General features: G+C 42.2%; 1 protein-coding gene across 3 annotated transcripts in view; it reads left to right on the forward strand.

Annotated features, from left to right (window-relative positions):
- The window catches only part of B4GALT6 (beta-1,4-galactosyltransferase 6), a 67,375-nt gene that overhangs the window by 33,240 nt on the left and 23,081 nt on the right, over nucleotides 1-11,054 (forward strand). For all 3 annotated transcript variants that reach the window (XM_003784761.2, XM_003784762.2, XM_003784763.2), the window contains one exon: nucleotides 2,837-2,950. In XM_003784761.2, the coding sequence (XP_003784809.1) occupies nucleotides 2,837-2,950 (114 nt within the window). The remainder of the gene's footprint in view (nucleotides 1-2,836; nucleotides 2,951-11,054) is intronic.

Consider the following 11,054-nt stretch of genomic DNA (forward strand, 5'->3'; position numbering starts at 1 on the left):
TTTTTTTTTTTTAACTTTGACAGACCAATTTTTAATTTTTAAAAATTATTTTTAATTTTGACTTTTTTTCTTTCCTTACTGTATCCTTATCTTTTAAATGAAAAGCCCAGAATGTTATTCTTGTTGATTGAAGATAAGTAAGCAACTCCAAGATAGAAATCAATGAGTATGACCAAAAGCTATCACAAAACTCACAACAATAGTGATCTCAGCTATTTTGCGTGAGAGGGGAACCTGATTCATGCTTAGAGCGCTCACTCAGATACGTATGGGTAAGACATAGAATCTGGGCTGCTAGGGGAGTTTCTGTGGTCTTGGTCTGTTGCTGGGCATATAAAACAAATAGTGCCCACTGAATCCCCTGTCACCCTGATGGGATGAAGGATATTCCTTGTCAGATGCTTTCCAGGGCTCGTCCAGGAGAGACCTGGGGAGGATTCTCACTGGGGCTTTCCCACTTCCTGGTGGAATAGGCCTTAGCAGTTTTACTATCGTTGGTCTCTGTCATATTGGGGTTTTCTGATGCCTGTAATTCATAATGGGGATTTCCAAGGAGTCCTTTGGAACTGGACCTTCTCTTGTGGCTTTTTTTTTTTTTTATTTTGAGACAGAATGCCACTTTGTCACCCTCGGTAGAGTGCTGTGGTATCATAACTCACAGCAACCTCAAACTCATGAGCTACCACAACATCCTGCTATTTTTTTTTACAGATGGGGTCTCTTGCCAAGGCTGGTCTTGAACTCTTGAGCTCAGGCAATGCACCCACTTTGGCCTCCTGGAGTGCTAGTATTATAGGCGTGAGCCACTGAGCCCGGCCCTCGCCTGTGGCTTCTGTCTTTATTGGTACCAGGCCTAGAGTCTTTGTCCACCCCCAACAACCTCTGCTTAGCAGCCTGGGCAGGCCCCACTTCATCAGACGGACTTGGAGGTGGGGTCCTGTCTGTGCTCTGAAGGATGTTCCTGGCTGCCAGGCTGCATCCCCCTCAACTCCATTTATATAATGAATGAATATTCACATTAGGTAAAGGTATGCAGGAGAGGGGCTTAGTTTTCTTTGGCGCTTCTCACATCCACTCTGCAAGATTGTGCCATTATTCTGTGTATCAAGGATTTAGATTTTATGGTCTGTGTTGTTGGAGCAGATTACTGAAGACTGAAAAAAAGGCACCTGTGGCTCAGTGGGTAGGGTGCCAGGCCATATACTGAGGGTGGTGGGTTCAAACCCAGCTCCAGCCAAACTGCAACAAAAAAATAGCCAGGCGTTGTGGCGGGCACCTGTAGTCTCAGCTACTCAGGAGGCTGAGACAAGAGAATCACCTACACCCAAGAGCTGGAGGTTGCTGTGAGCTGTGATGCTACAGCACTCTACCAAGGGTGATAAAGTGAGACACTGTCTTACATTTTTTTAAAGTGTCTCCTGGAGTTTCGTTTTCTATGGTACATGCTTTGTGATTCAGGAGACAGTAGTTCAATTAGCTGTTTCCATCTCCTGTTTCTTACTCTCTGGATGTTGCTCTCGTTCTCCTACGTTGGCTTCCACTGCACAGCAGGAAACCAGCCTGGCAGTTCCCAGATTGGCATCTCAGAACTTTACTCCAGAAAGGGCCTGAAATGTGCTCTCTCTGGTTTCATGTTTAAAAATCCTAAACCTGTGACTGTCTCATGGGTCAGATGCTCATCTCTAAACCAGTCAGTCTTAACCACAGTTATTCAATATTTATATGGACCCAGGATTGTTCCAAGCACTTTATACATTTTCTCTTATTGACATCTAACAATATGACATAGGCATAGATGAGAGGCAGTGTGTGCCCTTCCCTGTACCACACAGCGAGGACATGTGGAGCAAGGGTTTGAAGTCAGGCATTTGACTTTGGTGCTTTAAAGCTGTGGCCCCCAACCCGGGTCAGTGGTCTGTTAGGAACAGGCTGTACAGCATCGCTGCCTGAACTCTCCCAACCCCATGGAAAAACTGTCTTCTATGAAGCCAGTCTCTGCAGCCAAAAAGGTTCCAGTCTGTGGCCTGTTAGGAACCAGGCCACACAACAGGAGGTGAGTGGTGGGCGAGCTGGTGAAGCTTCCTCTGTATTTACAGCCACCCTCCGTTGCTTGAATCACCGCTTCTGTCAGACCCGCCCAACCCCCAATCTGTGTAAAAATTGTCTTCCATGCAACTGGTCACTGGTTTCAAAGAGGTTGTGAATCACTGCTCTAAATCACTGCTTATATGTGGTATAACTGGCTGACTCTAAAGATAATGGTCCTAATGTAATAATAGCTCCAGGGCTCCCCAGGGGCTGCAGCCCATGGGCTGGGAATGACTAATTTAAATGTTTAGAATGGGCAGCATTACAGAAGTAAGTTGAGTGGGTAAATCTCAGTTTCTGAAGTGTGAGGCGGTGAGAAAACATTACTCCCACCCCTCTGCTCTGTGGATACTAGTAGCAGCACACTGTGCTCTGTGATGGCTAGGAACGCTGTGGCTGTGTGACAGTGGAGCGGATTCCCTGTCGTACTTTCACACTATTAGATCTGGCTCAGCCAGGGAAGGGGTGGGAGCAGGTGTTCTGCTGCTGTTGCAAATGGGACTGCTGTGTTTGTGTGCAAGGATAAGGGCTTGCTGCTCTCTAGACTTCTCCTGGGAGATCGTGCTGAGAGGGCCGTTCCAGCAGCCCTTTCTTTTCTCTAGTTCCATATAGATAATTGCTTTTAAGTACTACTATAGATCGAATATGATAGTTTTTTAACAGTGACCCTGACACATTTCCTACTAGGAGCAAAGCAAAAGGCAGTTTTGGGGTGTAACTTTTCTCTCTCTCTCTCTCCCTCTCCAAGATTATCCTGAAGGCAATAATTCAAGTGATTACCTTGTTCAAACAACAACTTATCTTCCGGAGAACTTCACATACTCACCATACCTCCCCTGCCCAGAAAAGCTGCCTTACATGCGTAAGTGTGGTCTAATTTTGACTTAACTGTTTATTTCGTGTTATAATAAAATCAAAAAACCCACATGACTGGAGTGCGTCAGGATCAGATCATTACTGTGGGTGCAGATGTTCATTTTATATAGCATGTTATTTGATGTTTCTTTTTTTTTTTTTTGGCAGAGTACTTTTTGTAGGGAAATGATTGAGAAGCTGATCAAAAAATACAAAAGAGAAAATGACAAATACCCATTATTTCTCGCACCAGGGTTTTAAAATTAATACTTTGGCTTCTAAATTCCTTTAAAAGAGTGTTTAGGAGAATGATTAATGTGTAGTCTCACTTTGAATATGATGAGCCCCAGGTCTTTTTTGACTACCGTTCTTCTCCTCAGAAGTAACCTGATATCTGTTGTGAATTTGCTGTATATTCTTACAGGTCACAAAAATTATTTTTTACATAGATGCACATGTAGAAAATATGTATTGCTACAGATGTTCTAAGACTTTGTGTGAGTGGTCTTATGCATTTTATTTTGAAACTTGCTTTTCTACTCAATTTTTTGAGAACTATCCGTGTTGTTACCTATAGATCTAATTTATTTCCTCTCACTGCATAGTATATCTCTGTAGAAATGTATAACATTTCCTCTTTTCCTGCTGACGGACATTTAAGTCACTTCTACTTCTTTTGCTATCACAAAATATAATAGCAGTTTTTTTTTTTCTTTTTTGCTATAAAGAGCAACATGGCACAGACTGTCTGAGGCATATATACATGTGCACTTGTGGGTTGATGCCTACAGTGGAATTGCTGGGTGGTCGGCTCAGTTTTCCCAGACTGTCTCAAATTGCTCTCTAAATTTATATTCCTAACTGCAAAGCATGAATGTACCGTTTTGATATCGCAGGACTGTTTGTTTGTCTGAGACAGGATCTCATTCTGTCGCCCAGGCTAGAGTGCTGTGGCATCAGCACTCCTGGGCTCAGTGATCCTCCTGCCTTGGCTTCCTGTGGACAACAGGCATCCAGCACAATGCCTGGCTAAGTATTCTACTCTAGTAAAGATGGGGTATTGCTCCTGCCTCGGCCTTCCATAATGCTAGCATTACAGGCATGAGCCAGTCACCAGCCCTGATATTGATGGACTTTTTAATCTTGCTAATCTGATAGATTAATTAATGGCATCTCATGGTTTCAAGTTCATGTGTTTGTATTCTTAAACGTTCTCTTCTGGGACTTGCTGTGTCATGGCTCTTACCCTCTCCTTGGCGGCTGTTAGGTGTTTACACTGACCTGTCGGAATTCTTTATTCTCCAGCAGTGACCTGGGTCTGCTAGGTGTGTTGTAAGGATCTTTTCACAGTCCTGGGCTTGTCTCTTTGTTATGGAGTCTTATTTTGTGTAAGGTAGAAATTTAAATTCATTAATTTAAATTCTTTAATTTCATTTAAAATTTTTGCTTTTTTTTTTTTTTTGGCCTTAAGCTTTTCTTGCCCCAAGAAAAATAGCTTTACTTCCTTGTAATAATTGTATTACTTTGTTTTTAACTTGTACATACAGTTTTTAAAAATTATGAAGTGGAAGCATTATCATTATTTTGAAAAACCCCACTGTGCTGTACTCCCAGCCCTCAGAAGCCACCACGGCTATAATTTTGGCATTTTTTTCTTTGCATGTCTTCCCTGGCCCTGCCCCATGATTTTAACCACACTCTGTACAAGTCAGTTGACATCTTGATTTTTATATAATTAAAGGTTTAAAGAAACAGTTTTAACTGCTTGTGTATCCCTGTGTTCTCATGTCTTTAGTATCTAAATACGTTTGATATATCTTTTCATCCCTTTTTTAAAATCGAGGACATTAGCCTTTGCCTATCATATTGGTAGGAATTATTTAGTTTATTGTAGGTAGAGATAGATATTTATAATAAAAAGCAAGATTGGCCTTTCAGTATGTAAGGCTGTGGCTTTCAAACTTGAGGGTGCACTGGTATCACCTGGATGGTCTCATAAAGCACAGATTTCTGGCCCCACCCTCACAGTTTCTGATTTAGTAGCTCTGGAACAGGGCTGAGAATCTTCACTTCTTTTTTTTTTTTTTTTTTTTTTTCTGGGAAAACTTCCTTTTTTTTTTTTTTTTTTATTAATTGATAGCTGTATACATTTATGCATGCATGGGGTACAGTGTAGTGTTTTCATATACAATTTGAAATACTTTAATTAAGCTGGTTCACATAGACTTTGTGTCATTTGCTTTGTCATTGTGTCAAAACAGTTATATTCTAGTTCTAGAAAAGTTCACTTGTACCCTTGTTAGACAGATATATAGGTGATCTTTCCGGTCACCCTCCCCCCACCCAGCCGCCCTTCTCCCCTCCCCTTCCCCACCCCCTCCCCATATTCTTGAGCTAGAATTAAGTTGTATCTTTCATTTGAGAGCTATAAATTAGTTTCATAAAAGGGATGTGTACATTGGATACTTTTTCTTCCATTCCTGTGATACTTTGCTAAGAAGAACATTTTCCAGTTCCATCCATGTAAACATGAAGGAGGTAAAGTCTTCGCTTCTGGCAAGTTCTTTGAGATGATGCTAATGCCGATGGGCCACGCTTTGAGACCCACTGTCCCACCCATCCCTGGCTGCGCCATAGAAGCACCTGGAGAGCTTTTATAATTCTTGGCCCACCCCCTAAGTTTCTGGTTTTATTGTTTCACCTGGGCCTGGACACGTGTATTTAAAAAATAAAATTCTCAGGTGATGCTTATCTTCTTATCTCTGGGCTGTCCCATAATAGAGAGTGGAGCCAAGTGATTTCTGGTTCTTTGCCATTACTTTATATTTGTAGCCTTACTCTCCTAAAAATGAATGTTTTTTCTGTGTGATACTGAAACTGGGTAATGTTCTGCTGAAATACTGATTACACTAATTTCATTTCATAATTCTCACACGCAGAGGTTCATGGTGTTAGGAAATCTTTCTGTTCTTGGTTCAGTTGCCATTTTCTTAATGAGTGCTTTATGAATACTCATGAGTCTCTGTTTGAAAGTGCCTGGTAGCCAGGCCTTTTTGCTGGCACTCGTCACCTGCCATCCACTAGCCCATCGCACATGAACTGCCGTGAGAGCCTATGTGATGTGTGGCTGCTGTGAGCTGTCTGTCCACTGGGGGTCTTGGCGCTACTGTTCCTTCTCTCTGCTTCCCTCAGAGTCTTTCATGCTTTTATAAGAGGATCACACCAGTGTGGCCAGCCATCCTGTCACAGCACATCCCACTCCTGTGTGTCCAGTGAGTGGTGGCCAGAGTGACAGGGTTATTTGGTAGAAAATACAGCCACACCAGATAATGCTTTAGAAAGGAGCCATGGGTGCAGCCAACAGGGCAAGGCTTCTGCCAAGAGGGTCTTGTATGAGCTGCTCAGCCCAGCCCTTCGGTAGTCATGTGACCTCTGCAAAATGGAGCCTCAGGTTACCTATCTGTAAAACCTGGAGTTATCATAGCACCTTCATTCAGAGTGTAGTGAGGACAGGATGGACCACAGCACTTAATGCTTAAAAGGCGTTAACCTTCTCCTCCTTGGAATGATGGAGCCAGCACTTTACAATAATCAAGGAATGTAAATGAGAAATGAGAAATGTGTGGAATTAAGATTTATTCTTAGTTATGCATATGTAATTTTTTTTAATTAACAGGCTGTTTGCTGGTGATGGTAGGGAACAATTTAATAAAATACCTAACAGTAACATCTCATTATATCACACAAAATAATTGAGTATGATACTTCCCCAAATAATACTTAGGAGGGAACCATGCAAAAATAAGATCTACTTGGATGAAAACCATTCGAATATGAGTAATACTTATTTATAATCACCAAAAGTGAATTCAAGGCTTAAAATTGGTGTGTTTGATTATCTAGCCTTAAACCCTTTTTGATTTTTCCCTAGTGTAGCAGTGGAACCATTGGCAGGAAATTTCCATAAAGTGAATTTTTCAAATGGGAATTCAGATAAAATGCATTTCAGGGATTTCAACAATGTTTCATCTTGAATAGTGGCCAGTGACATCGTAGAATTTATTTTGCTGTGTGTTATTTATATAAAGAGTACGAGTGAATTCTCCTTTGTTATTGTTAGTATTTATAGACTCTCCATAGGGCAAACTCATTTTCAGCTTTGTTGAAGTTATGTAAGATTCTTTGTGCTAACAGAATGAAATAGAAGTTTCACTTTATCTAGAGCTAAAAGTAATAAGTGCTTAGCATGGATGTTTTGATTTTGATTTTTCTGGGCGAGGTAGAAATGGAAAATGTCAATTGTATATCCTGCGTTAAAATGAAAATAGACTTCACCTTTAGTTTTCCTATCTTTTAATTCTTACTCAAATAGAATACGTTTGCAGTGACCTTTATATATTCTGTCCTTACTGTTTGCAGAATAGTTTTCTGTATAGTTTAACCCTGGTAGTTTCTGTAGTTGCTAACATTATGAATGTATCAAAAGCAAGGGCTTTTTGAGATGAATTTAAATAATTTACATGAAAATCAGCAAGGAGGAAAAAGGTAAACAAATAAACTTCAGAAAAGCTCAAGTAATGGTTTTTGTTTATTGTAAAAAAAGAGAGGTGGGAGCCCTTTTAGAATCAGCAAGCCTGTGTTGGTTGAATAGCAGCTATGGGGCGGGCTGTGTGTTACGGAGCAGGCAGGGAGGAGCAAAGTGAGTGTGGCCGTATGTGTCCCAGCCCCGAGAGCAGGTGACACACTCAGAGATAGGGCTGCTGTGAAAACGGTACAAATGCAATAGGGAGCTGGCAGTTCATTCTGGAAGGAAAAGGGAGACATCAGAGAGAAGGGACCTTGGAACTGGGCCTTGAAGATACTGAGAGAAAACAGTACCAGGGCAGGTGGAGGCCTGAGTGTTCCAGGAGTGGAGAGTGGTTGGCTTCATCTCAGGAGGGTGTGTTAAGTGGGGTGTGTAGGAAATAAAGCTGGGCGGGGAAGGCTTTTGCATAAAGGACTAAGGAATCTGAGCACCATGTGGTTGCATGAATCCCTAGATGCCCAGGAGATGGGCTTAGGAGGAAGCCAAGCCCCTGAACTTCTCTAGGGAGAGTTGGTTGGTTTGTGAGCCTGTGCGTGTGTGAGAGTTGAGAATGCTTGATTTTCACAGGGTCTCAAGGCAAAAAAAAAAGGTAAACCCAAGCCAGAAACAAATAAAACTGCTTGGGGGACATGGAGAAGCATTGAAGGCTTTAGACAGAGGAATGATGGAATAGTATTGTATTAGAGAAGCATTGTTCAGATGAGAAGCTGAAAAATGGGTGAAGTCCTATTTGATCCATTAAATGGGTGGTTCGAGGAGACTAATGAGGCACTTACTGCATTGAGCTGAGAGGAGACGACAAGCTCAAGGAAAGAGGCCAAGGCACAAACAGGAACTCTGGAGCGCTGCTGGCCAGGTGTCGCAACCAGCTGAGGGAGTGGGGTTCACTTTACTTCTTTCTATGTTGAAGACAGTATATCAGATGTTCTAACCAAAATGTCTTGGGCTTGTGTGCTTTTGTGATTTTCTTCAGTGCTGTTTATTAGGTGGAGAGTTTGAGCGTGGACAGTTGTGGTTCCAAGGCTGGGATTGGCAGCCCAGGTGGGGAAGCGGGTAGGATAGGGTGTTTGCAAGTATATGGGTACTGCAATGGGGTAAAGGTCATAGAGCTCTGTTTCTCTAGGTGTGGTTCAGGGATGACCTGCACCAGAATCAGCTGGGACACTTAGGACCTCTGAGCCACACTCTAGACCTATAGCAAAAGCCAAACCAAAAGATTCCTGGTTGCAAACCACAGAATATGATTTATCTGGTTTAAGAGGAAAAGGAACCCATGAAAAGCAGCTAAGGCTCATGGAGAAAATCTAGGTGTCCAGAGAGTCAGGTTCAAAGGTGGAGCAGCCAAAACAAAGCCCAGGACATTTTCTGAGGCATCTCTTGGTCACTGCTGCTCCCAAGCCTCTTGCAGGTGCATCTGGTCTCGTGACTACTCCCACTTGCTCAAATGGTTTAGAGAGTGGCTTCTAACTTCTTCCTCTGGGAGGCAGAACTCAACAGCAGGTAGTTCATGCAAATGAAATGTGTTCAGATAAAGCCTGTGGCCATAACCAACTCCTAACTGACACAGAAACCTTGATGATGGGGCCAGTCATCTGCATTTTAAACAAGCACACCTGGTAATTTTTAGGCACCCACCAAAGTTAGCAACCTGCTTCATAAGGAGGCAGATAGGCAGGAAGAAATGGGGATAGAGTAGGGAGGACTTCAAAGCTCCATGAGATTGAAGGAGAAGGGGAAGAGTGGGAAGGGGAAAAGGAAGGAGGCTTTAATGAGAAGGAGCAGCGTCAGAGTTGAAAGTCAGTCACTTCCAGGTTATCATGATTCCCAGGGCGTGGACACAGAGCTGGTGCACAGGGACCTGTCAGTGAATGGGGCCGCAGCCTGGGCAGTGGTGTGGCTAAGGCTCGTAAACTCCAAAGGAGGTAAACTCATGAAAGGAGGAGGTATTTGAAGGCTGTGAGTCTGCAGAATACCTTTTATGCCTGACTGCAAGATTCTAGATCTAGGAAAATGAGCACATTTTATTTAACATAGTTTGAAATGAAAGATATGGTTTCCTTAAGATGAGGAGCTAGGGGGCCGGTGGTATTCTAGAAAAAACATTGACGTACAGTAGAGGGAAATTTATTAGCCATTAAATTGTTCCAAAAAACATTTGAAAAGGCAGGAGGAGTAGATAATAAAGCATATTTTCTTGACAGACATATCTTCAATTTAATAGTGGCTTTGGGGGAACAAGAAAGAAACAGACGTTAAATGCACATTGTAAGGTATTTCCCTCCAGTCATGAATGGATGTGTGTGAATTAAGATAATACAGTGGTTATGGGTCATACTTTAAAGGAGGTGACCAATTTCTCCATAGAGAGTAGGAGAGCAACTTGGAAGAGTGTAATGAAAGGTGTGGAGTCCCCAGGGGTAGACCAGTGGTTTATTAGGTGGATTATGAGGCAAAGCTGGTGACACACAGCAAAACTATTACCTGGAAGTTATAGTTTGTCATTCAGAATTAATCAGCAGAGAACCATACACAGGGGAGGAAAGTGTGTATTAAGCACTGTGTATTGTGCTCAGATTAGGAGACAAGAAGTTGGGCTGTACGAGGGGCTGTTATTTTGGGTCATCTACATGTGGGTCACATTTTGCACAAGTGTCCTAAAGACTTATTTTATCACCTGCTGGAGCCAGGGAGTGGAAATGCAGGTAGGAGGGAAGCAGGGGCGAGACAGGAGTGGACAGGCAGCTTTGCCTTCCTAGTCATTCATTGATTCATTCATCCTGTGTTCAGGCATTGCCCTTGGCATTGGGGATGTGTAATACTCTCTCAGTTTAAAATGCTTAGGTTTGGTTGTTTCAAGAATAGGTAAGTAAGAAATCGCCTGTTAAGAAGTTACAAAATTCTAGAATTCGAGATGCTTAAGTAAAGTATTTGACATAGGCAGTGTCTAATGTTGGCTTCAAAGGGGACAGTAGGTGACTGATGGCTGGATGACTCATAACCGTTCAGTCTGAAGTTGTACTCCGGAGGCAGGTGGCATAGAGGATGAGGGGAGGGAATATCCTGTCTTAACATGAAGATTCTTTTCTGGCTTTGAAAAGGAATTCACCCTGAGGGACATTTCTAGGAGAAATTCAGATCTTTCTCTGACTCTATCTTCAAGAGCTTTGGGCTGTGCACATGTAAAACCCTGAGGGTAAAACAGAGACAAAAGCCAGAGTATCTAGAATTAGGCTGTAGATAGCAAACCAATAGTAAGAGCCCCAAACTAAGTAAAGAAGTCATTTAAAACTGTCCTTGTATTGAGAAGACAACAACCCTCTGCCTAGAGATTGGCCTTAAATTTGATTTGAAATGTCAGAGAAATGTAAATATAGGTAACTAATATGTATTGAATATTTGTTGTTTTAAGAATTATATAATCTTGGGCGGTGCCTATGGCTCAAGGAGTAGGGCACTGGCCCCATATACCAGGGAAGGGGGTTCACACCTGGCCCTGGCCAAAAACTGCAAAAAAAAAAAAAAAAAT

Source organism: Otolemur garnettii, unplaced genomic scaffold (genome assembly GCF_000181295.1).
Source record: "Otolemur garnettii isolate 467f Iridium unplaced genomic scaffold, OtoGar3 scaffold00012, whole genome shotgun sequence".
Taxonomy (NCBI): Eukaryota; Metazoa; Chordata; class Mammalia; order Primates; family Galagidae; genus Otolemur; species Otolemur garnettii.